This window comes from Phaenicophaeus curvirostris, chromosome 8 (genome assembly GCF_032191515.1).
Source record: "Phaenicophaeus curvirostris isolate KB17595 chromosome 8, BPBGC_Pcur_1.0, whole genome shotgun sequence".
Classification (NCBI taxonomy): domain Eukaryota; kingdom Metazoa; phylum Chordata; class Aves; order Cuculiformes; family Cuculidae; genus Phaenicophaeus; species Phaenicophaeus curvirostris.
The window spans coordinates 37,437,265-37,463,155 of NC_091399.1; the positions used below are offsets into that span (position 1 = coordinate 37,437,265).

Below are 25,891 nucleotides of genomic sequence, written 5' to 3' on the forward strand. Positions count from 1 at the left end.
CCTTTCCCTATGTCAGCTTCATCCTTACAGGAGTTTACACAATAAAATGTCTTTTTTTACAACTTCCAGTTAGCAGATGAAAAACTGCCTATCAGAGCAAACCAGATATATAGTGCTATATGTAATGAACCCTTAGTACATGACTAACAAAGTAATTAATCTGCTATGTGCATATAAATTACAAGGCAAACTAATACTGGTAAACCAGAATAACCATTGCTCAGCACTTTCTCTTCTAAAAGATGAGGAGAAATGATCTTCTGCTCAGAGCTAAAGGACAATTTCCTTGTTCTTGAGCTCTTGTTCTTTTAATTAAACAGAAATTAAAGTGTAGATTTTGTGCCAGCTGCACGGATGCTGGAGAGCATGGAAAATCCAGTCCTGGAACTGAGACAGAACTGCACTTTCAAGATAGACTTCAAGTACAGAATGAAAATTGATCACTCAGGATAAAGGTCTTAGTAATGGCTTTCTTTGTCTGCAGATACATAGGATACATTTGTGATCTAATAGCAGACAAGCCTGTCATTCCTCACTGCAAACCACTCACTATCAAGTCAGTCACTCTCAGCCCAGTGCCCTGTTTCAACAAGCAACGAAATGGCTGCCGTCCGTTTTGCGACATTCTAAGTGGAGAGACCAGAATCCTTACCACTTCCCAGGAGTATGAAAGAATGAAGTGAGTTGCTGTGATCCCCTACTGTCTCTAGGAGCTTAATGCAAGGAAGCTTTTGTTTTGTTGTAATGTGTCCAATATCTGTGCTGCATTCATTGCCAGACTGCCTGACAAATGCAGGAGTGGATGTACCAATTGAAAGTTGGAGCCTAGTGTTGAAATTAACTGCCAGAGGGAATTTGAAGTTGTGATGCGGTGGGAGGCCTTCATAGAGATAGGTCAGCGCTGTGTTGGTTTCCCCCGTTAAATGTTTCTGTTTCAGCTAAGCCTAACATGAAGCAGTGCTCAATACACCCTCTCTTTGCTTGGCCTGAACAAAATGATAGCTTTTATGCTGATGTTGTTGCTGGGTGGCATTGGCATTGTGGAAAGGAGCTTAACTGTGGATTTCTTTCTTTTGTCCTCAAAGAGAATACCGTGTGCAAGAAGGGAAAGTCCTAATTCCACTGGGAGCCACTGTCCATGGAGATGTTGTTGTTTCTGTCTACCATATGAGATCAACCATTGGGGGACGCCTTCAAGCAAAGGTAGGAGTTTTGTTTAAATTCTCTTGCACGGTAGAGGCAATGTAGCTAACTAAGAGATGGCTAAATATGGGGTCTAAAAATGCATTTAGCACTTGTGATATAGGAAGTTTCATTTCTGGATAGTAGCTAACACAAGCTTGAGCCTTGCCAAATGAAAACAAAGACATGTATTCAGTGGAAATGGGTATTGGTTTCATTTAACTGCTGAAGCGTCAAATAGATCCCAGAACTAAAGACAACCAGGGGCTGAAGGCACTCTGCTTTATGGAGGTGGCAGCAGCAAGGTTTAAGGCAGATGGAAGTATTTGGGTTTGAGAAGGAAAAGCTCTGCTTTCTGTAGAAGCAGCAGAATTAATTAGCTTATATAGCAGTTATAATTACTCTGTGTAGTAACTGTTAGTAAGGTAGGCTTAACTGTCTGCATGTACTATAAACAAGTACTCAATCTGATGCTCTGTGTTTTTCAGATGACCAACACACAAATATTCCAAATTCAATTTCATACTGGTTTCATAGCCCTGGGAACAACCACACTAAAATTCACCAAGTGAGTACTTTAACATTAATGAAACCTCAGGCATAAAAGCCTTATGAAAGCTAAAGGAGAATATTCACATCAAGTATGTGTGCATGTATACATTGGAAGACTTTGTATAGCTTTGCAGAAATATCCTTTCCCTTTTAACTGAACAGCTCTTGTCCCCATTTAGGCCTGAACTGGATGCCTGTGACTCTCCAGATAAATATCCTCAGCTCTTTCATGTTATACTGGAGATAGAAATACAGTCTACCGACAGACAAACCGAATTAACTCCCCCATGGGAGAACTTCACGACAAAAGACATCAATCCAGCCATTCTCTTCTCCTCTCATCAGGAGCATCAGGACACTCTAGCTTTGGCAGGTAAGAGCTGCATGGGTTTGCTCACTTAATCTGCATGCTTACCTGCATGCTGAACTTTGTTTTGCTTGATTTTATTTATTTATTTGGTGCTTTGTGCTGCAGGTAGAGGTCCTACTGATTCCCCCCAGGATAACATAAGAAATGTTGGACAGAGTGCATTCTTCTCATCTCTCAGCTGGCAAGGTATGCAGACTTGGTCTTCAAAGTAAAATCTCCTTTGAACAAGATAAACAACTTTTTTTCCCTCCTCCCTGAAGCAGAGTCAGGCTGAAGGATCTGATTGCAACATTTCTTTCCCGTTAGATCACAGTGTATTGCTGGTCACACCCTTGTGTTGCAACTGAGTGGGAATTAATTTCCTACACTGTCACAGAATCACAGAATAACCAGGTTGGAAGAGACCCACCGGATCACCGAGTCCAACCGTTCCTACCAAACACTAAACCATATCCCTCAGCACCTCGTCCACCCGTGCCTTAAACACCTCCAGGGAAGGTGACTCAATGACCTCCCTGGGCAGCCTGTTCCAGTGCCCAATGACCCTTTCTGTAAAGAATTTTTTCCTAACGTCTAGCCTAAACCTCCCCTGGCGGAGCTTGAGGCCATTCCCTCTTGTCCTGTCCCCTGTCACTTGGGAGAAGAGGCCAGCACCCTCCTCTCTACAACGTCCTTTCAGGTAGTTGTAGAGAGCAATGAGGTCACCCCTCAGCCTCCTCTTCTCCAGGCTAAACAACCCCAGCTCTCTCAGCCGCTCCTCATAAGGCCTGTTCTCCAGCCCTTTCACCAGCTTTGTTGCTCTTCTCTGGACTCTCTCCAGAGCCTCAACATCCTTCTTGTGGTGGGGGGCCCAGAACTGAACACAGGATTCCAGGAGCGGTCTCACCAGTGCCGAGTACAGAGGGAGAATAACCTCCCTGGACCTGCTGGTCACGCCGTTTCTGATACAAGCCAAGATGCCATTGGCCTTCTTGGCCACCTGGGCACACTGCTGGCTCATATTCAGTCGGCTGTCAACCAACACCCCCAGGTCCCTCTCCTCCAGGCAGCTTTCTAGACAGACTTCTCCCAGTTTGTAGCACTGCATAGGGTTGTTGTGCCCCAAGTGCAGGACCCGGCATTTGGCCTTGTTAAACCTCATGCCATTGGACTCTGCCCAGCGGTCCAGCCTGTCCTCTTCAAACATTGCCTGCTTGTGCCGATATGACAATTATTGCCATAGTGGTAGAGTAAGGCTTCACCATAGGCTTCCTTGATGCTAAAACCAAACTTAAACTGCCTTCTCCTAATGTTGTGCTTCATATATAGTGCTATGAGAACGCAGCACTGAGAATGTTGTCCTGAAAGGCTGTTTAATAGTGCTAGATGCCTTGAAAATCTCATGGTGCTGCTAGATGCAGCATTTCTCCTCTTACCTCAGTGCCGCATTAGGTGGGAGCCTTGTGTACGAGATCCTTGTGGGCACAGCTAGCAGGGTGTGGTTTATGTTTCTGTTCCTTTACAATGAGTCTTGTTTTGCCTGGATTTTTAGTAGTGGCTGGAGAACCTCCTGGATGCTTGTTCCCAACCCAGACACTTGTTTGGTTTTTATTTGTGGGTGTTAAACTTGCTGGCTTTTCAGGCTTGATGATAGTCCGTTAACCTCTGTCATTGTTTCCTAATCAATAAAGCTGGCTCCTTACAATACATACTAGCAAAGACTTAAATCTTTGCAAAGGACTCATGTTAAATTCTAGCAAATCGCTGCTGTGAGAGTCAGTAGCTTTTTGTTCTGCATGTAAGCTGATATTTTTTAATGGGACCTTTGTGATAACAAAACTAACAGCTACCTAATTTTATTTTTGATCATCATTTAGATCAGAAATCTGACAAAAGTAGCTCTCACCCCACCTCAGAGGATCGAGCAGCGTTGGTGCATGAGGAAAGCGAACAGTCAGATGACGAACTCTTGTCCCTTTCCAGTCAGCACAGTAATGCCAGTGGTGACAAACCTCATGGGACACCAAAACACAGCAAAAGGCAGCAAGAGCCTCCAGTACCACCTCCGCCTGAAGACGTGGACCTGCTGGGCCTGGATGGTAGCCCTATGAGCAAGAGTTTTCCCTCACAGCCCACTGCTGCCCCCTCTAACTCAGACTTGCTGAATGATTTGTTTGGGGTTGGTGGGTCAAGTTCCCAGAGTCAAAGTGCACAGCCCACTGCTGAGGAGGTCTTCCACGTGGGGGGACCTGGATCTGTGCAGTCAACTCCTCGGCGTTCGGCAGCTTCAGCATCCCCATCCCCATCCCCAAGGGTAGGAGAAGGTAATAAAGGCCATTCCTAATGTGTAACTTGGAGCATATGCTTTGAGAATCCCACGTAGGTCATCTGCTCTGTGCTGTTTGATTTGTCTGGTTACACTCATCTTGTGAAAATTAAGAGCTGCCAGGGATCCCAAGAGGCCAGTCACCTCCTCCACTCTCAGGCAGGAGTGTGCATCTTCACAGTCAAAAATGCAAAACAGATTATCTAGTCTGTTTCCTAAAGTCTCCACTGGACCTCACCCAAGTATTTGGCTGGCTCCTTACATTGACAGTCACTGGAGGTCATCAATTTTGTTCTTAATATGTGTTCCAAAATGCATATGAAAGCCTCTTGGGTAGACCCATGGCAGTTTGATTTTAATTTCTCTTTTAACTTTAGGGGGTTTGGAGCTATGATACTGATCCTGAACTATGAAATACGGCTATGCAGTTCTGCTGTTTCTGGTCTTTCTGCAGTACAGGCAATATGAGAAGATCTTTTGTTTCTTCAAAACCAGTCTGAGATCAGGCTGGCAGAAGGAGTGGCTGAATAGATAGCAGAATGAAGGATCTTTTGAGGGGTTAAGTGAATGGAGGAGGGCAAGTGAAAATCATTTGCAGGTGAACAACTGAAGAACCCAATCAAAGTCACTCAGATTCAGTGAGAGCCCCTGGAACAGACAGTGGCCCAGTGTGACAGCGGGTCTGTGTGCACCGTGCTGAGCTGCACAGCCTCCCTGTGTTTGCTTTGGCCTAATCCTTTATGCTGTGGTTTAAGAGCTGACCTTATCAATGTGTACCTGATTCAAAGAGCACAATATGCTTACTTAGCTTTTTCTCAGCAACTAGTAACTTAAAGCATTTGCAACATGTGCCAACTTTTTTGTACAGAAATGGTATTTTTTCATTTTGTTGAGGAGTTGCAGGCTTGGGTGATGCTGGGGCTGATGCTGGTAGCACCTACCACAGGATAGCCATGCAGTAAACTTCTAGAGACTTTTCTTGAGTCCTCTTTTCTCAGCTAGAATGAAAAAATACAAATCCTGCAGGCTTGGGGATGTTTATCTGCTGCTACACTCAAACACTGTATTTGTCTATGGTGTTTTTGAAGCGAAAGGGGCAGGAACAGTTATTATCTCTTTGTATGGAGACTTGTGAGGGGAGGAAAGAGGGGGAGGCTGAGAACTGGAGGCAGGAGGGTGGAGAATACAAGTTTCAGTGGAAGAAATCGTGCTGCTTGTGTATGGAGGTGGTTAATCTTGCTGTGGCTGTTGTATGCTTAGACTGAGAGCTTTCGCCCAGTGGTGGGCAGGTTGTGTGGACATGCACCTCACAAGGCAGAGGTGCAACAAAAGTATCTGCTAAAGATTTATGGATATTGTTGCCAAGCTTTGCACAGACAGACTGGTGCTTGAAAGAGAAAGGAAAAGTATCACACAGCTAAGTTGTCCCAAGCCAGGAAAGCAAGAACAAGAGCTTACAAAATGAGTGAAGATTAGTAATTTCTTTAGTATCCTAAACAATGAGTAACATAAGTAATCAGTAGCATCATTAACATAATGCATAGTGTCTCAGGATTGTATCTTTCTTGCAGTAATACATATCGCATCTCTGTTCAAGACACTCTTTACCTTAAAAGTATTGGTGAGATAGAATTTGAGCGAATTCATACAAGTTTGTTATTTTTTTTTACATGAAAGGAAAACAAATTGATCAAAAATAGAGTTTGAGAATGAACTGGATTTCTGTAATAAGTGATGCTATGTAGGAAAGATAACAGGTTTTTTCTACAGCTGTTTCTAAAAGACGATCCTTTTACTCTTGACATATGTAACCTTTGACAGCCTAAAATCGTCTTGGACTGTGTTTAGCTCTTGAGAGGAAGCAGGAATTGTGCCAGAGCTCTAATTCCAAGCTCCAGGCTGTCCCTCACCATCCATTTATGTGCTGGCAGTATGTGCAAGTTGCAACTTCATCTGAAGTGTCCGAGTACCTAAGTATTGGCTTCAATTGCTCCTAAACCCAGCCCCTATCTTTGGAAAAGACAGATGGGATCAACACTGTATTGCCGTGACCAAGTCATGTGGCTCTCTAGGTCCCCTAGAATTTGGCTAGGGTACTGATACTTTCCAGTTGCTCTCCCATAATCTCATGCTGTCTCCTATTTGGTATCTGCAGGTATTAGTTTTTCTTCTCCACACATCTGTGTCTTCTCCCTGAAGCACACTCATTGTACAAGTTAATGATTTAGTTTTCTCAAATATGTTTTCACAGCCACTGCCTTTGATCCATTTGGAAGCAGCCCTAAGCAAGCTGGTCCAGACCTCCTGGGTTCCTTTCTTGGTTCATCAGCTGTCCCTGGTGATCCTTTCCTTCAAGCAACAAGAAGTCCTTCACCAACTGTGCACAGTGATCCCTTTCACATGGGTAAGAAAGTGAGGCTCTTCTACTGTATTTAAGTAAACGTGAAATGCTGCTTTTAAATAGTGATGGGGCTATTAAGTACAAACTGATGCTTACCACAAAATGACTGTAAACCACAGAAACCCCACTAAACAGGAAAGAGCATTTTGTCTCCAGACTTAAAGCATATTCATTATTTGAAGTGTGGTAGGATGAGACTAGTTTTGCTCAAGTCTTACATTAATTAATAAGCTATTTATATATATGAAAAAAGAGACCATAAAGAATGTCTTCCTGCATATTCCTGTGGTTATGAGGTCTTCTTTGAACCAAACTATGATTAATTGAGCTAAATAGAGCATGGCGCATTAAGCCTGATAAAGAAAACACATATTTTGGTGATTTTAGTTACAGGCATCAGCTTTCTTTAGATCTGATAATAACCCTGGCCAAACCCACAGTCAAATTTGACTCATTTGAAGAGAAGATTTTTTTTTTTTTGTTCCTGGACTTTTTCCTTCTCTTTGTTTGAAATGTTTCTTTGCCGTCTCCTTCTCTCCCCGTGGCAAAATCTCATGATATGAATTAGTTTGTGTCTGATCATCTAACACGTGTCCCTTGAGCATAAGAGTCTCACTGGAAAGCCAGAATGACAAAGGAGGAAACTAGAATGCTGCTGGCACTGCTTGTATCCTTGCTTTGCCAAACTCAAGTATTGGATATTAACTTTGTGAATAAGACGGTTGGATCACACTTGGAACTGGCTGCATTAATAAAAGGAATTTAAATGCTGTCTCAGAATGATGAGGTATTAAATTACAGTGCTAGTGTCTACAGATAATGAAATGCTGGCAGGTTGAACTGCATAGACGTACAGACTTTGTTGATACAGGGTTAAAGGAAGGACTGTGTTACTGTATTTGTTTTCTCCATCCTTGCCCTACACATGTAGAATATTTCCATGGGTTGAGATGTATTCAGAAACACTAAACCCCACATGTTACTGCAGTGGTAAGGTTTCTGTAAATGAGTACATAAAGGCTCTGACCAAAGCCACCATAAAATGAACACTAGAAATCTGCGTCCTTCCCCACTTACCCCTATAGTACGAGATCAGAAATAAAGGTTGAATTTGTAATGCCCATTGTGGGGGAGAAGTTCACTTCTAATTAGAGCATGGTAGGTGGACACAATGCTGTCACTGCTGCACCTTGCTTTCTACTTTTCCTAGGTGCTGGATTATGTTGATTTTTCTCTACAACTTTCAGAGATTTATATGTAATCATTCTGCTTAGCTTCTAGCACACCAACCGTTTCCATACAGCCAGATGTTTCAGGTGGCTGGGACTGGCCTAGCAAACCAGGTATGTACCATAAAAATTCAGCACACTGAACAAAAGGCCTTTAAGGCTTTTAAGCCCTGAGAGAGGAGAGGCAGATGGAAAGTGCTACAGTTATTGCAGAGATGAGGTTCCCTCTTTCTGCAGCTTAGCACTTTGACTAATACAATGAAACTTCAATTAGAATTTGTCAGTTTTATCTCAATGGCAGCACGTGTGCTGCGTGTTGTCCTGGTCTCCTGATCATCCTGGTGAGGATCTGGCTAGACACTACAAAACTCCATCTGTTCAAAAATCTAGGTTTCCTTCCTCTAGAAATTGGGGCCTGCAGTTGGACAGGGGCTTGGTGAGGGTGTACTTAGTTGTGTTTCGTTCCACTGTAGAGCCAAGAGAAGGACCTGGAAAGTTCTACGTGTTCCTTGGATGCCACTGAATAATAGTGTAATTCTTTGTAATCTTGGGAGAATATGTATGTCCTATCAAAACTTGCTTCCTGAAGGCTTCTAGTCCTTAAAATATATCTATTTGTCATAATTACTCTGTCACTGCAGACATTCTAGGAAACATTGCTGTTGCTGGCAGCTTGTCTGGGCCAGTGCTGAGCTGAGACTGCTTAGGAACCTGACAATAGTATTCTAAATTTTAACAGCAGTCTTCTAACTGAGTATCATGTAACTGAGTTCTGGATAAGAGCTGCACTCATGTAAAATAGGGATAAAAACTGACTTATTTTTACTTTTATATATTTTTTTTTTCCTTTAAGGTGGCCTAGGTATGGGAAGTAAGTCAGCTGCCACCAGTCCTACAGGATCCCTCCATAGCACTCCCACTCATCAGCCTAAACCCCAAACACTGGATCCATTTGCTGATCTGGGAACTCTTGGAGCAAGTTTAGCAGGTTTGCATCCCTTATGTAAAGAAAAATAAAAAAAAACTAATGGCTCTGTTTTAGAGAAATAAGATGAACAGTGGTATGTGGTGAAGAGCTCTAGGGATCTTGGCCTACCTGCATGCCAGTGCTGCTTTCAAACTTTCCCTTCTTCCTGATTCTGTGTAAGATCTCATGAAGATGTACTTTTACTGATCCTTCATGAAAAAAAAATGCTGGTAACTTGTTGGGACCTCAGCGGATTGCAAAGGATAACCTATAGCTCATAAGTCTAAATGGTCTCCGGCTAAGGATGCTCTGTGTTGGACTCCAACAGGAGAGCTGTTGCTATAGACCTTGGAGCAGTGCCTGGGAGGATACTTTGGCTCCTCAAAGCTACTGGGGTCCTTGAGGAATTGTTTCCTTCTAAACCTGACTTATTTTTGTTGTTGTGAGGAAACCTGTAGAACCTCACTAATCTGCCTCTAATTTGCAGTACTATCTAAAGGTGAAGTTTGAACCCATTTTCATTTGCACCTGGCTACAAAGGACCGTTTGTTTGACTGCTTAGACAAGCATCTTCTTGTTTTATCTGAGAAAACAATCAGCAAACCCTCGAGCCAGTGTGAAAACTGCAGTTCTGTCAAATGATATTAGTTTTCTTTAAAACCCAGCATGTCGGCTTCTCTGACTCTGGTAAATAGGTTTTTTTTTTCCACTCTGGCACTGCCCTCAGGTCTTTGCAAGCCATTGTGGTTTTATCTGATGTTTGTTTTCTCCTATGCGTCAGTACCAGCATGGTTCTGGAATTAGGTTTCCCAGTTCCCTCTGCTGGATCACTAGCTGCTCTGCAGGAGCAAAATAAAAAGTGTGCCAAGACTCATGTCAGAGCCATCGAGGTGCTTTTAAAACATGTATTCTGTAGCAAAGATGGAGTTTCAAAACAAATGACTTGGCATCCACCAGATATTTAACCACATTTTTGTTGTTTGTGACTAAGTCAAAAGCACTTGATTCAGTTTCCATGACATGTTTCAGAGCTCTATTTGAGTGTGGATGTTAGTCTCAGATAATAAAACTTTAACACTATGTATCCCACCACAAAGGAAGACAAAGGAGCATCCCCTAAAATAATAAGGTGCTGAAACACACAACTCAGTGGGATAGTCTTGCATCAGCACGGCGTAAGAGATACTATTTCAACTTATGTCAACTTGATGTTGCCACCATAACACATAGCAGCTGTGGTTCCCAGTTAGCTGCAGGTAGCTTTCCCTGCATCTCCCCAACAAATTGCTACTCTAGGTGCTGTCTTTTAAGCAGCTTAAAGAGCAGTGACAGGAAAACTGAAGAGTTTTGCTTGATGTTGCAAAAATAATTTTGTGGCAGAGCTGAAAATGGAAGCCAGCTGCCTGGGGGATTCTGTTTAGGTTCCCTTTTCGGAAGGCAAGTCAGTACCTTGTTTTCTAATGCCCACCATCATTCCTTTCCCTCTGCTCTGCAGGTGGCCCTTCATTTGCCAGTAAACCAACCACGCCAACAGGCATGGGTGGAGGATTCCCCCCCTCACCACAGAAACCCTCTCCCCAGCCCATGGGCGGCGGTGGTTGGCAGCAAGGAGCTGGCTATGGCTGGCAGCAGGCACAAGGCAAAGCCCAGCCAAGCATGCCTCACGCCTCTCCTCAGAACAAGCCCAACTACAATGTGAGTTTCTCAGCAATGCCGGGAGCACAAAATGAACGTGGAAAAGGACCAGCTAATGTTGGTAAGCTTCTCTGAGGTCAGCATCCAAAAGGCTGGCTCCTTCTAACATTGCTTTAATGCTCAAACATCTTAACAGGCTAGGGTCTAAGCAAGTATATCATGCTGATAATTTGGTGATATATAACATTCAACGCTAGTTGTCCTGTCCTAGACTCTACAGCGTGTTAATAGGAAATCCTATATTCCAAGTGGGCTTCAGTAATAGTAATTCAAAAGTAACATTGGCCTATACCTCTCCTGTAGAGCCTGCATGAACCTGCGTGTTCATTAGCGCTGTGAGATTGTTATAGGGGTGCATGTAGGAGGGTGGCTTGGTTAGAAAAGCAGTGTTAAATGCACCTCTATTGTGATAACATCTTCAAATCTTTTTGTTTTTCAAGATTCAAAACCAAAAGTGTCTGCAGATTTTGAAGATCTATTATCTGGTCAAGGTTTTAATGCTCACAAGGACAAGAAAGGCCCCAAAACAATTGCTGAGATGAGAAAAGAAGAAATGGCTAAGGAAATGGACCCTGAAAAACTAAAAGTAAGCAATTTTCTTGTTTATGCTCTCAAAATTGTTCAATGCATCTTTTGTCCTCATTGTGCTGGAGATTGTTTGAAAGACTGCCCCTAAAAGGTGCAGGGGGTAGTAAGCCACTGGCCTTCCTGCATGTTGAGAGGTTACTGAGTAAATCTTTCAGACCATTTACTGCCAGAAGTTGTCCTGTTTGAGCACTCGTTCTAGTGTGCATCCTCCATGGCATTGCTGCATCCCAAGGACCACATGCTATCTTTCACTTTCCATAAAACAGTTGTTTAAACTTGATAGCACCAGAAACTTCTGTGCTCTCCATTTGCATTCCAGACGGTAGTTAGCTAGTGTGACCAGAAAAAAAAAAGGGAATGTCTGGAAGAATCTTCACTATCTCATGAGAATGAGAGATCCTGCTTACAAAATGTGTTATGTTTGTATAAACTCTGTTCTGAAATAGCTTCTTGCAAATAAACCAGATAAAAGAGCAATGACCATCTCTGCCTTTCCTTCTGCCAAACCCAGGTTCTGCTGAAATTAAATTGCCTTAGGTCAGAAAGGGAGAACTTTCTGGTGTATGTTCATATAATAAGTTCTTCTGTCTTCCTTGGAGATGTGAACTTAATTTAGAATAGATTTAAAACTCCAAGTTTACATTTCTATCCTAAAGCAGACTGTGCCAAACTACAGTGACTTGCTCAGTGTTACTGTCAGGGCTGCTGGTCTTCAACATCACACTAACCCTGATTAGCGGGCACAGCTAATTGAACTAATCCTCTGTCTCATTAATCTTGCCTGCTTTGAAATTCTCCCATCTCTCCTCAGAAACAGCCAAACTACATGAAGTCATTACATAGCCAAACTTCCTCCCACATGAAGGGAAGGAAATTCAGTCTGTCCTGCCACAAATTATACTTACAGAAGGATACAGAACTGAAAGGAGAAGCCCACATGAAAGCCAAGCAAACTTCTAGAAAACAGAATTAGTGAATTTTTGTTTTGTTTAATCTTGTGGAAAGTTTTTAACCTTTGGAACGTGTATGCCACCAACCATGCTGGACACAGGTGTCAGCCACTCATAACCAAGCTGGACAGCTGTCAGGTCATCAAGTGGGCAATATTTTTCTCAGTTCCTAAGCTGTACAACTTCAGTAATTAATGTGGTACTACTTAATGTGAGCAACATTTGCACCCCCAGCCCTTAGCAAACTAAAAAACCCAGCTGGTTCTCTCTTCCCAGTACAACTCCATTTGCTCTGATGCATTTCATTTTATTCAGTCAGTTCAGCCTGGAACTGTTAAATCTATTTATGCTTTGGTTACCACATTCACTTCCTTTTCCTCCTCCCTTTCCCCAGCTGTAGGCTGAGATGGCAACCACTAAGGTGGACTACATCATCTAGGAAAGTGGACTACCTGTTGCTTTATTTGATTGCAGGATTGCAGGTAGCAAATAGGCATGTGGAGAGAATTGAGGATCCTGGCTCTGGAGCTTAAAAAGATTTGTATTGAAGCCAACTTTCATCATGAGTCTTTAGAAGACTTAACTCTACACATGCACAAGAGATACACATCCACAGCAGAGTTTCAGTCGTGCTTACTTTAGGTGTCCAGTTAAGCTTGCTAAGGAGACACAGGGTTAAACATTTCATTTATCTTGCAGCCTATTCATTCTCATGACTGTTCATAAGTGTTACTAACTCAGTATTTTTATCAGGGATGTTGCTCAAGGTATGTTTTAACTTTCAAGCAGTGATATAACAATTAAATACAAAGTAGAGGCCAACAAATATCTTCCAAATGTTTCCTGAAGTTTAGAAAGAAAAGTAAGCTGCTCCTTGGAGTCATTGCTGTTGAAATAAAGATTTTTTTTCTACCGGAATATCTAATGCAAGGCATAAATTGAGACTCATCTTTTTCTCTCCAGATCCTGGAATGGATTGAAGGGAAGGAGAGAAATATAAGAGCCCTGCTGTCCACAATGCATACAGTCTTATGGGCAGGGGAGACAAAGTGGAAACCTGTTAGCATGGCAGATCTTGTAACGCCAGAGCAAGTGAAGAAGGTCTACCGGCGGGCAGTGCTTGTCGTTCATCCAGACAAAGTAAGGTTTTCCTAGTTTCTCATTGTTCAGAAATTATTATTGTTCTTTTAATTATAAAGTGTTGCATGCCTAATTTATTGGTGCAAACAGCTTTGTGGAAAGTAACCGTTCAAGGCTTTTGGCAGTTTCTAAAAGGTGAGAACTCCAGCCACGCCCATCCCCAAGACTGTGCTTGGCACAAGCTACTCCAAGCAACAGAGACTCGGTCTCCAGCTTTTGTCACCCTCACTTTGACTCTAAGCCATACTGGTGGTGATCAACAGTACAGGAACTGTATAGTGGTAAGGCTTCCACTTTTAAGGAAATGGAGGTCCTGAGAGTTTCAGGGCAGTGGGCAAGGCTTGAGAAGATGTTGGCTGTCCAAAGGCAGTTATATTTTTTTTTTTTGCCCCTGGGACTGCATTTTTTTTTTTTTCAGTTTGTGGGGGGAAGGGGTTATCAGCTCTGAGGAGCAGAAGGGCCAAGAATTTCTTAAGCCGTAAACAAGGTAAGCAGCCTTCAACAGCAGCTTATTCTTGTCAAAGAATAAGTGAAAACCATTCATGGAAAGTGAACCATAACTGTTTGAAAATCTAGCTGCTTGAATGTCAAGTTTTGTAGTCTAATTTGGTAGATATGACATACCTCTTTCTGTTTTTATTTCAGGCTACTGGGCAGCCATATGAACAATATGCAAAGATGATATTTATGGAGCTAAATGATGCCTGGTCAGAATTTGAAAACCAAGGGCAAAAACCCTTGTATTAGATACTTTCTCAGTCTCCACTACAGACCTGTGCTAGTGCTTATATAGTCTTTTGTCACAAATGTTACAGATCAACCAAACTCTGGATGGAAATTCAGAAGTTTCAGAAAACTAAAAGCCTAATACTTATCATGAAGAACAAGAAAAAGATTTCCCTATATTCCTATCTAGAATCCTGAGTTCAGAGAACTCTAGCCACCTGGCTTGCCATATGAGAGCCATGGGGTTACAGTTCCCTGTACCTTTTTTTCTTTTGGATTCAAGTGGTACGAGAGAGAATGCATTCTCTGAAAAGGTGGAATTGTTCTCTGTCTGACACAGTGTAGCTGGTGCATTTCCTACTTTTTGTGATGTGAGTTATGGCAGCACTTCAGCTGAGTTCAATAACTAGTGGTGAAGCCCAAATTTTGATGTATGTTCTTTCTAGGTTTGGATGAAACTTTATCAAATTTAAGTGCTCTGATGTGGTTTAGGCTCACTTCCAACAGTCACCATTTGCTGCTTAATTGCTCACATAGTATAGTATGCCTGACTAGAGACAAAACCAAATCCTGAGTTAGATCAGTGTGGCAGCAGCTCACTGCTGCTTTGTGCATTAATACTGTACTTCACCTCACAATCCAGCAGTGAAACGTGTGTAAGAAATTCCTCAGCGTTATGGAGCCAAGTGTCTTTTGAAACAAGCAACAAGTACTTGATGTTAAACAGCACCTAGCTGGTGTGTTAAAAAGCTGTTCTGGGGGAATAAGGAATTGGGGGCAAGGATAAATCCACATTTGTAGAAGTGAGGAATAAGCATGTACTGAATTTCCCATGAAGTTCTCATCAATAGCTTGAAACCATCAAACAAAAGAAATATCAATAAAGTAACTAGTTTTAGAAACTTCCCAGTTTATAGGTAACAATTCCCCTCCTAAGGATTCAGAAGGCATTATCCAGCCTACTTGTATCACCTCTATGCCTTTATCAGCCTCAGAGCACTCGTCAAGGGCTCTTGGCAAAATGCAGCCTGCTGCAACTTCACTTTTCAGGCCATGGTGTACAAGCTGTTGTGTAGACACCTGTGGACCAGGTCTGATTTTTGAGGTAAATACAGTGCAATTTGATTATCTTTAAAGTTTATATTGGACCAAAACAGTAATATCACAAGGAAATATCTCTGATGCTAAATCTGAAGCATCTTTCTTAGTTAAAAACAAGTTACACTCTTCACCCCAAATTCTGGCATTCTCCTTTTGTGGAATAACTAAAACTAGTAGTTTATTTACCAACATGTTGTATGTGTATTTGAGGTTTGAAAGGGCAGGTATATTCAGAAAGAAATCATTTGCATTTATGGCTTAAAGAACAAGTTGCCATCCAATGTTAGTCTTTAAAGCTGGTGGTTTTTAAAGACAATCCACTTGTTGCACTTACATTTTCAAATGGCAAAACTTTTACTGCAAAGACAGTGTGTCAAAGTATATTGCTTTCTGTATAAAAGTCATCCTTTTGTTGTATTGGTCCATTATTTACTACCATTAATTGAAAATGTGAAACCAACACATACGTCTCCTTTTATATAAAAGACCTTAAGATAATAGTAACAAACTGGATGTTATTTATTAATGTTTTGATCCAGTATGTGCTTGTCTTATTTAAAGAGATAACTGGAATGTGAATCATGTTCCTGTGATTTGTTGGTTTATTGTTTCTCATTGACATTTGTAGATATTGTGACCTATGCCTATATAATAAAAAGGATCTCATTACTATAACGTACTTTTTTAATAATGAAAACTACATTAGCTTTGTATCGAGTTTGTCATGGCACATAACTCTGGATACTCATATGTTCACAAAATACAAATCCATCATTAAACTATCTACCAAAAGAAACCTTATCCCACTTAAGCTTTGATTACTTCCATCCCTAATGTTTTTATGGATGCATGAAAGTATTAGGACATATGTATAACAAAATAGTTAACTAAAAAAAAGGTTCTTGTCATATCTGGTAGTGGAAGAGGTTATCAATGTTCAGGTTTACTGTTTGACTAAATTATTGTAATTTTTGTAAATACAGTATATACCTAATGAAATTGTGACTGGTCTAAAACATTTGTATATACATTAAAAAGCGCAAATTAACATGTTTGGATATCTTTTGTGCTTGTGGGGAAAAAACACTACCTTCTTTCTTTAAACACAGTCCAGAAAATTTCTCTGCAAATGCTGGATACACAACAATGAAAATGTCTCTTTACGGTGTCTTACATGTGTAACCAGCACTGCTTCTTGTTGGTGTAGCGCAGGGTTAGCTGGTACTTGCATGGTACACATATAAGGTCTGACTAACCCCAAGATTGTGCCTGTATCTCTTTTTTTATTTAACAAACTAAGAAAATCAACTATGACTACCTTCAAAACAGTTCCCTTTTGAGCTAACACACAAATGCATCCGATGGTGCCACTGTTCAAAGCAATTCCACAGACCATTTTCTGAAAGACTGTTGAGGATCTCTGTTGGTTTTGCTTTCACATCATCAACTGACAAAAAATGGGTTCTTTTGAGTATGGACTTGATCTTTGGGAAAAGGCAGAAATCACAGGGAATTGGGTCTGATGAATAGGATGGACACTCAAGCATGGGGATGTTACTAGCTAAAAACAGCTTTACAGAAAAAGCATTGTGGGCAAGCATGTTGTCTTGATGTTAACTTGCTCTTACACAGCAGCATTTTCTGACCGAGGATAAGAAAATACATGTATTTGGACGCGCATCCACTTGTACAGAGTGAAGTGATCAAGTTGAGCCTTGCCTCATTGTGACAGGTTAAAACATTTCTATAACCATCTCTCTGTCTCTCCCCTCCCACTCTTGGTTCCTGGTTTAGTGTCATGGGTTTTGTGTCAGACCTTGTAAAAGCAGCCATACATAACTTGTTCTAGAGCCAAATACTTCCTTTTTAGAGCTTTACTTTCCTCAAAAGCAAACAAGCTACACGAAAAAGCCAGTTCCCATTGCTGCAAGCAGATTGTAAGAAAGGTAAGGGCTTAATTTAGAGGAAAAATTGCAATGGGAAAAGATGTAGCCTTTTATGCTTTTGGGTAAAACCCTTCAACCAGCTGAAACAGATGATGTTACCTTAACTTGCTTCTATGTTTGGTTGTTTAAACAAGGTAAGCTAGACGTGTATTGTGTGTTTATTGGAAGTGCAAAGCTGTTTATGTTAGCAGGAGCTCTTTCAGGATGTAAGCTAGTATTAAAATGGGGGTGGTTTTTTTTACATGTTGGTGAGAGTCAGATGATCTGTTCTGCTCTTGCAGTACAGGAGGGTATGGTGAAAGGGTTTCTGTATCATTTTGTGTCTAAATCTCAGCTGGATTGCTGCTCACAAATTGTGACTGGACCACAATGTTAAAACCCTACACACCAGCTGTCACGCTCTGGGTGCCGTGCCTTGGTCAGTGTCAGTATTGCCTCTTCCAAGTGGTCACTAATGCTGTGTGGTAATTCATAACTTGGCAATTCCAGATGGTTTTCCCAAATTAAGGCATTTAGGAAACAATTTGTCCCTTGCTTTTCTCCAGCTACTGCACTTCAGAGACACAAAGTCAAGCAAGACAGCAGATGTAGCTGTACTTTGTTACCTAAGTCTCCAGTTTTAATTAGGAGGCCTTCTTGGCCTGTAATCAGTCAGCTCTAAATTATTTAAAATTCATTATGAAACTGGGGAAAAGAAAAAAAAAATCTGTGTTAGACAAGATGTGAAATGAGAAGAAGAGCTGATAGGCAGAGATGAGACATATTGAAAGAAAACCTCCCAGGGGATGATGCAGTTGAAGGGTTATGCAATCTGCCTCAAAAAGGCCGTTCCTGTCTCAAAACTGGGATCTCAAAAATCTAAAGCTTGTGCTCTTCTGGGTGTGGATCAGAAGCACTTACATGCATGTGTAAATTTTCCCAGAAACCTTACACATATTCTATTCCTTTCCAATAGCTAATTTTAATGTTGTTATGAACTTCACAAGAGTCGAAACTCTTGCTAATTTGGAGCTGGCTCCAGCTCTGCCTGACCTTGCCTTTGAGACAGGGGGAGACTGCAAACAGAGGGGATCACAGGAGAAGACACATCTGTTCAGCACAGATCACACTGCACACAAGACACGATCATCCTCAAAGAATGAACAGTGCCTGGAAAAACACTACTTCAAAGAAAACCTGCTATCAGAGGGACAGTCTGTCTAACTTTGGAAAACTAATTACTTATACAAAACTCTACTTTAGCTTAAATAAAAAAATATTGCACTTTTTGTAATATTAACTACATTTTGTATCAGTTGCCCAGGGAAGCTGTAGATGCCCCATCCCTGGAGGTGTTCAAGGCCAGGTTGGATGAGGCTTTAAGCAACCTCATCCAGTGGAAGGTGTCCCTGCCCATGCCAAGGGGGTGAAAATGGATGAGCTTTAAGGTCCCTTCCAACGCAAGCCATTCTGTGATTCTAGTTGTCTTTAAAGCCATGTTGAGGTATTTAAATCATGCCTGTAAACATATTTATACAAGTTTACACAAATAAACACCTTGCACACATACATGTGTATATACATATATGTATGTTGAGGGCATACAAGAATTATAGAATCACCAGGTTGGAAAAGACTTCTTGGATCATTGAGTCCAACCATCCATATCTGGCACTAAACCATGGCCCTGAGCACCTTGTCTACCTGTCTTTTAAATACCTCCAGGGATGGCGACTCCATCACCTCCCGGGGGAGCCTCTACTAGTGCCTGGTGACCCTTTTAGTGAAAAATTTCTTTCTGATATCTAGTCTGAACCTCCCCTGGTGGAGCTTGAGGCCATTCCCTGTTGTCCTGTCCCCTGTCACTTGGGAGAAGAGGCCAGCACCCTCCTCTCTACAACCTCCTTTCAGGTAGTTATAGAGAGCAATGAGGTCTCCCTTCAGCCTCCTCTTCTCCAGGCTAAACAACCCCAGCTCTCTCAGCTGTTCCTCATAAGGCCTGTTCTCCAGCCCCTTCACCAGCTTTGTTGCTCTTCTCTGGACTCACTCCAGAGCCTCAACATCCTTCTTGTGGTGAGGGGCCCAGAACTGAACACAGGATTCAAGGAGCGGTCTCAGCAGTGCCGAGTACAGAGGGAGAATAACCTCCCTGGACCTGCTGGTCACACCGTTTCTGATAGAAGCCAAGATGCCATTGGCCTTCTTGGCCACCTGGGCCACTGCTGGCTCATCATCAAGAAAGCTGGGGAGAGGATGTTTATAAAGGTATGAAGTGATAGGACTATGGGGAATAGGTATAAATTGGAGAGGGGTAGATTTAGACTAGACATAAGGAGCAATTTCTTCACCATGAGGGTTGTGAGGCGCTGGCACAGGTTGCCCAGGGAAGCTGTGGCTGCCCCATCCCTGGAGGTGTTCAAGGCCAGGCTGGATGGGCCTTGGGCCTGGTCTGCTGAGAGGTGTCCCGGCTTATAGCAGGTGGGTTGGAACTGGATGATCTTCAATATCCCTCCCGACCCCAACCACCCCATGGCTCTATGTACGTGTATATGTACGTGTCTCTGTGGCACTTTAAGCCGACCGGTCACGTGGTGCAGAAGGGGGCGGGGCGAGGGTGCGGCTGGCGGGACGCCTCCTATTTAAGGCTGTCGGTCACGTGGTGCGGAGAGGGTGGGGCCAGAGCCCGGAAGGCGGAAGTAGCTCTCAGCCACCTCGGTTCGGCGTCGCGCAGCGCCCCGGCCATGGCGGGCATCAAAGGTACCGGGTGCTCCCGGCTGGTGGGCGGGCAGCGGGCCCAGGGCTGCCGGCAGCCCTGTGCTGCCGGCAGCCCTGGGCCCGCTGCCCGCCCGCGGGCCGGGGCCTTCGGAGGGAGCAGAGCGACCGGGTTGCGCTACCGGGGCGGGATAACCGGTAGCCGGTCGGGGGTGATGCCGCCGCCGCCTCACCGCCTGCCCGTGTGCCGTTGCAGCTCTCGTGGCGCTGTCCTTTAGCGGAGCCATCGGGCTGACCTTCCTCATGCTGGGCTGCGCCCTGGAGTACTACGGGTGAGCGCGCCGACTCCCTTCCCAAAGCTTCCTCTTCTTAATATCTGTTAATTGAGGCGTTAGTCTCGGTTAATTGAGCTGTTCGGCTCCGGTTATCTTCCAGCAGTCGCTTGCGTTTGGCATGTGGCAGTTTGTTGTGATTAAATACCATCTCCTTAGCCAAAATTTGCATTTCTAATAAAAATGACTGAAAACAGCTCTGTGCTTCCTCAGGAAAAGGGATGCCATCTTGCTGAACAATCCATTTGTAACCTCCCATAGTTCTTCCACTTCCCTGTTTCTTTAAACAACTCGCCCACCACCAGACTCTGTCGGGATGTCTGTTTCCTTTAAAAATCCCGGTGAAGTTCGTGGGAGCCGGGAGTGAGGTGAGAGTTCGGGGCTGAGCCGTCACGGCTGTCCTGTTTGTACGTCGAGACCCCCCGAATTTGGTTAGGTTCTTACTCCCGTCCCACCTGCGTGTCTTTCCTCTGCCCTGTGTGGTGACGCTGTTTTTTGTGAGGCAGTGGTGTGGGTGAATCAGCAAGGTGATGGATGTTTAAATAAATTAAAGCTCGGTTATGCGAGAGAGCAGACCTTGCTCTGTGTGAGGCTGTGCAAGTGCTTGTGCCGGTATGCAGGGAAAATGAGCTGGGGTTGTTCCTTTCAGTGAGAGCTTGTGTTTAAATTGCATGATCCACTTTTTGAACCGTAAAGGAGGATTCCAGCTATTGCAATTACTTTTCCGAAACATAAGATAGATTTTTATTGATACATCCACCTAAACTGATGATGTATTTCCTTTTTTCTCTCCTTCCCAGTGTGTACTGGCCTCTGTTTGTCTTAATATTTTACTTCATCTGCCCCATTCCCCACTTCATTGCAAAAAGAGTAAGTGATGACAGTGATGCAGCCAGCAGTGCCTGCAGGGAATTGGCATATTTCTTCACCACTGGAATTGTTGTTTCTGCCTTTGGATTTCCTATAATCCTTGCACGGGTTGAAGCGGTAAGTTCTGCTTGCTAATTTTTATGGTAAGAAATCATAATCTTTACATGCGCTGCTGCTGTTTGTAAGTCCTGTCTTTAATTTCATTACTATGGTGTTTCTAGGTTCTGATTAAAATAATCAGTCTACTGAAATTGTGCCTGTCAGTGCTCCTTTTTGACCTGAGCAAAGGACTTGCACGATTGAAAAGTTTTTAGCTGGTTTTTTTTTTCAGATTTGTTTTTGTCCAATACAAGGTACTATCTCCTCCTACATTTCATACCTCTCTGTCTCATCAGCTTTTGCACTGCTTCTTGCACCACCTTCCTTATTTTTATCTTGGAATATCTGCTTTCTCCATTTAGGATGCTGGAAACTTGGTGACTGGAGTGCATTATCAGTTAAAAGATAAAAGGCCAAACTTCCAGAGCTGCCCTTCTGGTTTTCAAATCATTTCCCAAGCTCATGCTTTGTACCCTCAGAGTCTGAGGAAATTCTGCTAGCTTCTTTTCTCTTTGCTTTCTGAGCTCCTCTTCAGTGGTGAGATTTTGTCATGTTTGTTTTGCAAAGCAAAGAACTCCTTCATCCTGTCTCCTAAACCACCCCGTGACGTTTTTGTGTTGTGTTGTTTTTCCCCTTCAGCCTTTCATTTTTTTCTAAAAACTTGTGTGCTTAGTTCTAATTCATTTGTAATGTACAGTTTCTCTGACACTGCGTTTCTAATTTGTGGACCAGACAGTTGGCAGAACCAGATGGGACCAGGAGGGGGGACTGTTAATACATAGTGATATCTTTTAAGTGTTCTTATTCGAGTATGCTTAGGCAGAAAGTTAAAGAAAGCATTTACCTTTAAGACCATGTGCTGATTTCCATGCTTGTCACTGGCATTTATTTGAAAGGCAATCTTTTATTTTGTTGTGTAGCTATTAAAGGAGAATGCTAGTTTCACCAAATTTTTCTGTGACTTAGGTATGTCTTAGTGATTTGTGCGACAAGGTAATTATTTTATTTTAAAACATAGCATTATTAGCCTGTCCAAGTGTTGTATTAGTAAGGTGAATGTTTGCTAATTGAATAATTAGTTGCATAAATTGAATTACTTATTGTTTGTCTTTCTTTCTTTATGCTTTTAGCACTTTTCTGTAGTATTTAGTTTAGTTTATCTAGTGCATGTAAGTAACTGGGCTGAACCTGTCTTATGAGAACTGCTTTGACTGTTTCATTTCCTTGCATTTCAGATCAAATGGGGAGCCTGTGGTCTGGTGCTGGCTGGCAATGCCGTCATTTTCCTTACTATTTTAGGCTTTTTTCTTGTGTTTGGTAGAGGAGATGACTTTAGCTGGGAACAGTGGTAGGACACCGCTTGGACGCTGGTAATATTTTATGGCATGTATTATATGTGCTCAGTGTGTGTATATGTGTATGTACTATAATGTGTGTGTGTGTGCTCGCTGAGATGTATGTGTGTGCATATACACATATTGTTCCACTCTCAGATCGTAGCATGCTTTTTTAAAATGTGTTTCAGCCAAAGGGAAAAGGTCCTTTTGACAGCTGTCTCAATGTATTCAGTAAAAGCTGGAACCACTGTTGCAAATTTGTCCCTTAAGTTTACGAAACATAAGCTGTTTTAATCATGTTTTCACTTTGTGTGCTTTATCTTTTGTTTTGACCACAGCAGTATCATTGATACATGTGATATTGGTCACCAGGCCTGGTGTTTTTTTCAAATGTGTAATCAAAATAGGCCAATGAAAGGTTATCCAACTTGATCAATCTTTCTGCTTTGAATAAGGATGTATGGGTATTCGCTTTCCTTTTGACTAATTGTAATTTCAGTGGGTTTTTTTTTTCTTGATAACATAAAAAAAAGTAGGTTATGCCAACTCTTCTACTGCCTAATGAACGAAAATGAAAATAACCCTGGTTAAAAAAAACCTTCCTTCCACTTTGGGTGTTCATTGAAAAAATAATTCTCTCCCCAAGATACTCAGGCTTTGTCCCTATTCAACTTAACAACTGTGGATCTATTTTGGGAATAATAACACTTTAATGCTTCTTTAATGCTTAGAGCTGACACTACTTCTCTTGTGTAGGTTCACAAAAGAAGAAACTACTCTCAGGACACTTACAGTAGCAGTGTAGTATACACCTCTGTAGTCTTATGTTAAAATGCCTGGATTGCCAAGAAGTGTGTTCTGCAGGGTAGCACCTGATATCACCTCAGTTCTTATTACATTTTAAACATGCTTATTCCACTATTATTATTTTGTCTGTAAGAAGAGATTGTTATATTAAAACCTCATAGTTTTAAATGGCCTTATGCTAGTAAACATTTGCATAATCACACTTTAAAAAAGTAAACTTTGTACTATTTTGACTTGATGAATCCTGCAAAACATAGTTCTGTAAAAATTCATTCCGATACAACTCTGACTCTGGAAGATGTTTTAGTAATCTGCAAAGGGGTAAAGGAAGAAACACTTCAGTTGTTCTTTCATAGGAAAATGGACATAAAGAGGTTTCTGCTCTGTGAAGTAAGAAGCTGAATTCCTGCATAGGGTGTGTTTAACTACTGCAAGTTCTTTAGAGTAGCAGATTATAATGAGTATTTACCGTTGTGTGAGTTGTTTCACAGCTGCCTGCTGTCACCTTACATAGATTTGAGGTGAACGAATCCGCCCTACAAGATGTGGCAGCTTCACCAGCATAGTGGTTTTTCCCCCCTGAGCTGTATGGGACTACTTACTCTGCTCTCAGCTCTCTCAATACTCGTGTACTGCAAAATGGTGTCCTGTGGATTGCTGTGCTAAGCAAAAGTTCAAAAACTAATGAATGTTACGCAAGCACTCTGATACTGGGTCTTTTGTTTGTGCTCAGTGCCTTAGAAGAAGGGTATGGAAATCATTCTGTGGTCCAAATCATTCTGTGGTCCAAGTAATATCACCTAAGTAGGAATGGAATATCATGTTTCAGGGAGGTTAACTACATGTTTTAAATTCAAACTTCAGATGTTTACAAGGTGAACAGTTCAGTGCTGAGGAGCTGTATTTTATACTGAAGTGTGTCTAGGCTGTTGTTCTTGTAAAAGAAGAATTAGCATTAAGAGTTTTTTGGATGTTAGTTCTTCATCAAAGACATAGCAGGAATATAGTTGTAAAGATGCTGTGCATAAAGAGTTCTCTTACAGCGTCTTTTTGATCTTAGTTGAAATCTGTTGGACCTTACTGATTTGTAAAGTTCTACTGTGGAAATTATCTGTTCTAATTACGAACCAAGTTGTTAAGAGTAATCATAGTTTCTATACAGTTGCTTTTTTTCCCCTACACTATGGCTTTTTTTTTTTTTCATTCAGATTGGTGAAGTAAAACAGCAACAATAATAACGCAATTTAAGTGCCTGATCCTGTAAACACCTGGAGTCATTGCTAGGAATTCTATTTAACTCCTGTTAAAGTACTTGTGTCCTTGCAGGGTTAGGTTCTTGAATGTTTTTACTCCTTAGAACTTGCAAAGGCTGCAATAGAAGTCTACAAAACTACTCAGTTTCTGGTGAAATATTGCCTTTAAGATGGTGACATGAAAACAGCTGATATAACTATTCCCTAATTTAAAGAATAATTTATTTGTGGAATCTGTTACAGATCTGTTGGTAAATAGCATGCTTGTGGCAGACGGGGATGCAGGCAGTAAAGGTGTGTGACAATCTAAAATGAAAAGAACTAAAAAGTACAGTCTTGTAGTGGTTGCTTTTTTGACAAATTACTCTGTTGTACTGTATTTCCTTTGAGGTTACTGTGGTTGGTGGATACCTCAGGAAATGGCAAGTAAACATGGAATGGAGAAAGCGCTTTGTTTTGTTTTGAAGTAGCTACATGCACTAATCCTTAATGTGAACTTCGTGCATTTTTCATCATGGACTTGTATTTTGAAAAGTTTAACTTTAAAAATTGTGTTTAACAGTGTTTAAATCATGAAAATCTTCCGTGACCTCTCAGAGTAAATTTGCTTGAGTGAATCTTCAATGTCAAGTAGTCGGTGTAAGAAAAAGAAAAAATAGTCAATGCTTTTTTTATCAAGAGCTTCACTCATTGACACAAACCTGGTGCTTTGATGGCCAGTACTGAGCACTGTCATCTACCAGTAGAATCTTACTGTGGTTTCTCTGAAATGAATTTCTTATATGGAAGTGAATACTATGTATCCAGAGTGCCTTAACTGCAATACTATGCTGATTTTGTGAATGCATATACATGGCAATATCTCTGTGTTTCATAATCAGCTGAAAATCTATTACTGCATTTTATAAAGCTTCTTTGTCAACTAATCATGTTTTCTGTAATTCAGATGCAGTGCAGCTTTTGTAACTTTTGTAAACACTATTTTTATTTTCCATGATTGCCAGGTTCTTGAGGTGATGAAATACTGAAACATGGAAAGTAAAACATATTCTACTTTTCAAGTTGTCTAATAAAACTGACTTTTCAAATTGTCTAATAAACGTATCTGATGCTTAAGTATTTGTCTGTCTTGCGTTTCAAGAGTTGATAGACGTGTGATAGGAAAGATAAGAGAAAACATATCCAGTGGTGCTTTTATAATGGTACAAATGGTGTGGTGAACACATTTCATAAGCTGTGATCTAATTGCAGGAGGTGGAATCACTGTTAGGCTGTGCTTTTCAATGTATTGTAGAGGCCATATTCAAATATACAGGTAAATTATTGTCACTTATGTACATGGTAAGTCTG

The 25,891-nt window shown here is 41.7% G+C and overlaps 2 protein-coding genes across 6 annotated transcripts in view; both read left to right on the plus strand.

Moving 5' to 3' along the window:
• Positions 1-16,254, plus strand: part of DNAJC6 (DnaJ heat shock protein family (Hsp40) member C6) — a 50,672-nt gene extending 34,418 nt beyond the window's left edge. For 2 of the 3 annotated variants that reach the window (XM_069861948.1, XM_069861946.1), the window contains 13 exons: positions 485-679; positions 1,086-1,203; positions 1,671-1,750; positions 1,914-2,107; positions 2,210-2,290; positions 3,961-4,407; positions 6,661-6,813; positions 8,085-8,153; positions 8,893-9,027; positions 10,502-10,762; positions 11,142-11,287; positions 13,203-13,379; positions 14,025-16,254. In XM_069861948.1, the coding sequence (XP_069718049.1) occupies positions 485-679; positions 1,086-1,203; positions 1,671-1,750; positions 1,914-2,107; positions 2,210-2,290; positions 3,961-4,407; positions 6,661-6,813; positions 8,085-8,153; positions 8,893-9,027; positions 10,502-10,762; positions 11,142-11,287; positions 13,203-13,379; positions 14,025-14,126 (2,158 nt within the window). In that variant the 3' untranslated portion in view covers positions 14,127-16,254. The remainder of the gene's footprint in view (positions 1-484; positions 680-1,085; positions 1,204-1,670; positions 1,751-1,913; positions 2,108-2,209; positions 2,291-3,960; positions 4,408-6,660; positions 6,814-8,084; positions 8,154-8,892; positions 9,028-10,501; positions 10,763-11,141; positions 11,288-13,202; positions 13,380-14,024) is intronic. The other variant, XM_069861947.1, reaches the window with a different exon arrangement.
• A 3,552-nt stretch (positions 16,255-19,806) lies between these two features.
• Positions 19,807-25,662, plus strand: LEPROT (leptin receptor overlapping transcript). Of its 3 annotated transcripts, none has more exons than XM_069861951.1 (5): positions 19,807-19,888; positions 20,100-20,175; positions 20,976-21,162; positions 22,380-22,514; positions 23,238-25,662. In XM_069861951.1, the coding sequence occupies exons 1-4, from the start codon at positions 19,873-19,875 to the stop codon at positions 22,494-22,496; spliced, it is 396 nt and encodes a 131-aa protein (XP_069718052.1). In that variant the 5' UTR covers positions 19,807-19,872; the 3' UTR covers positions 22,497-22,514; positions 23,238-25,662. The 3 variants fall into 3 exon arrangements, with proteins under 3 accessions (XP_069718052.1, XP_069718050.1, XP_069718051.1); XM_069861949.1 differs by lacking the exon at positions 23,238-25,662 and adding an exon at positions 21,507-21,681 and having other exon boundaries at positions 22,380-22,500; XM_069861950.1 differs by having other exon boundaries at positions 22,380-25,662.
• The last annotated feature ends 229 nt before the right edge of the window (positions 25,663-25,891 follow it).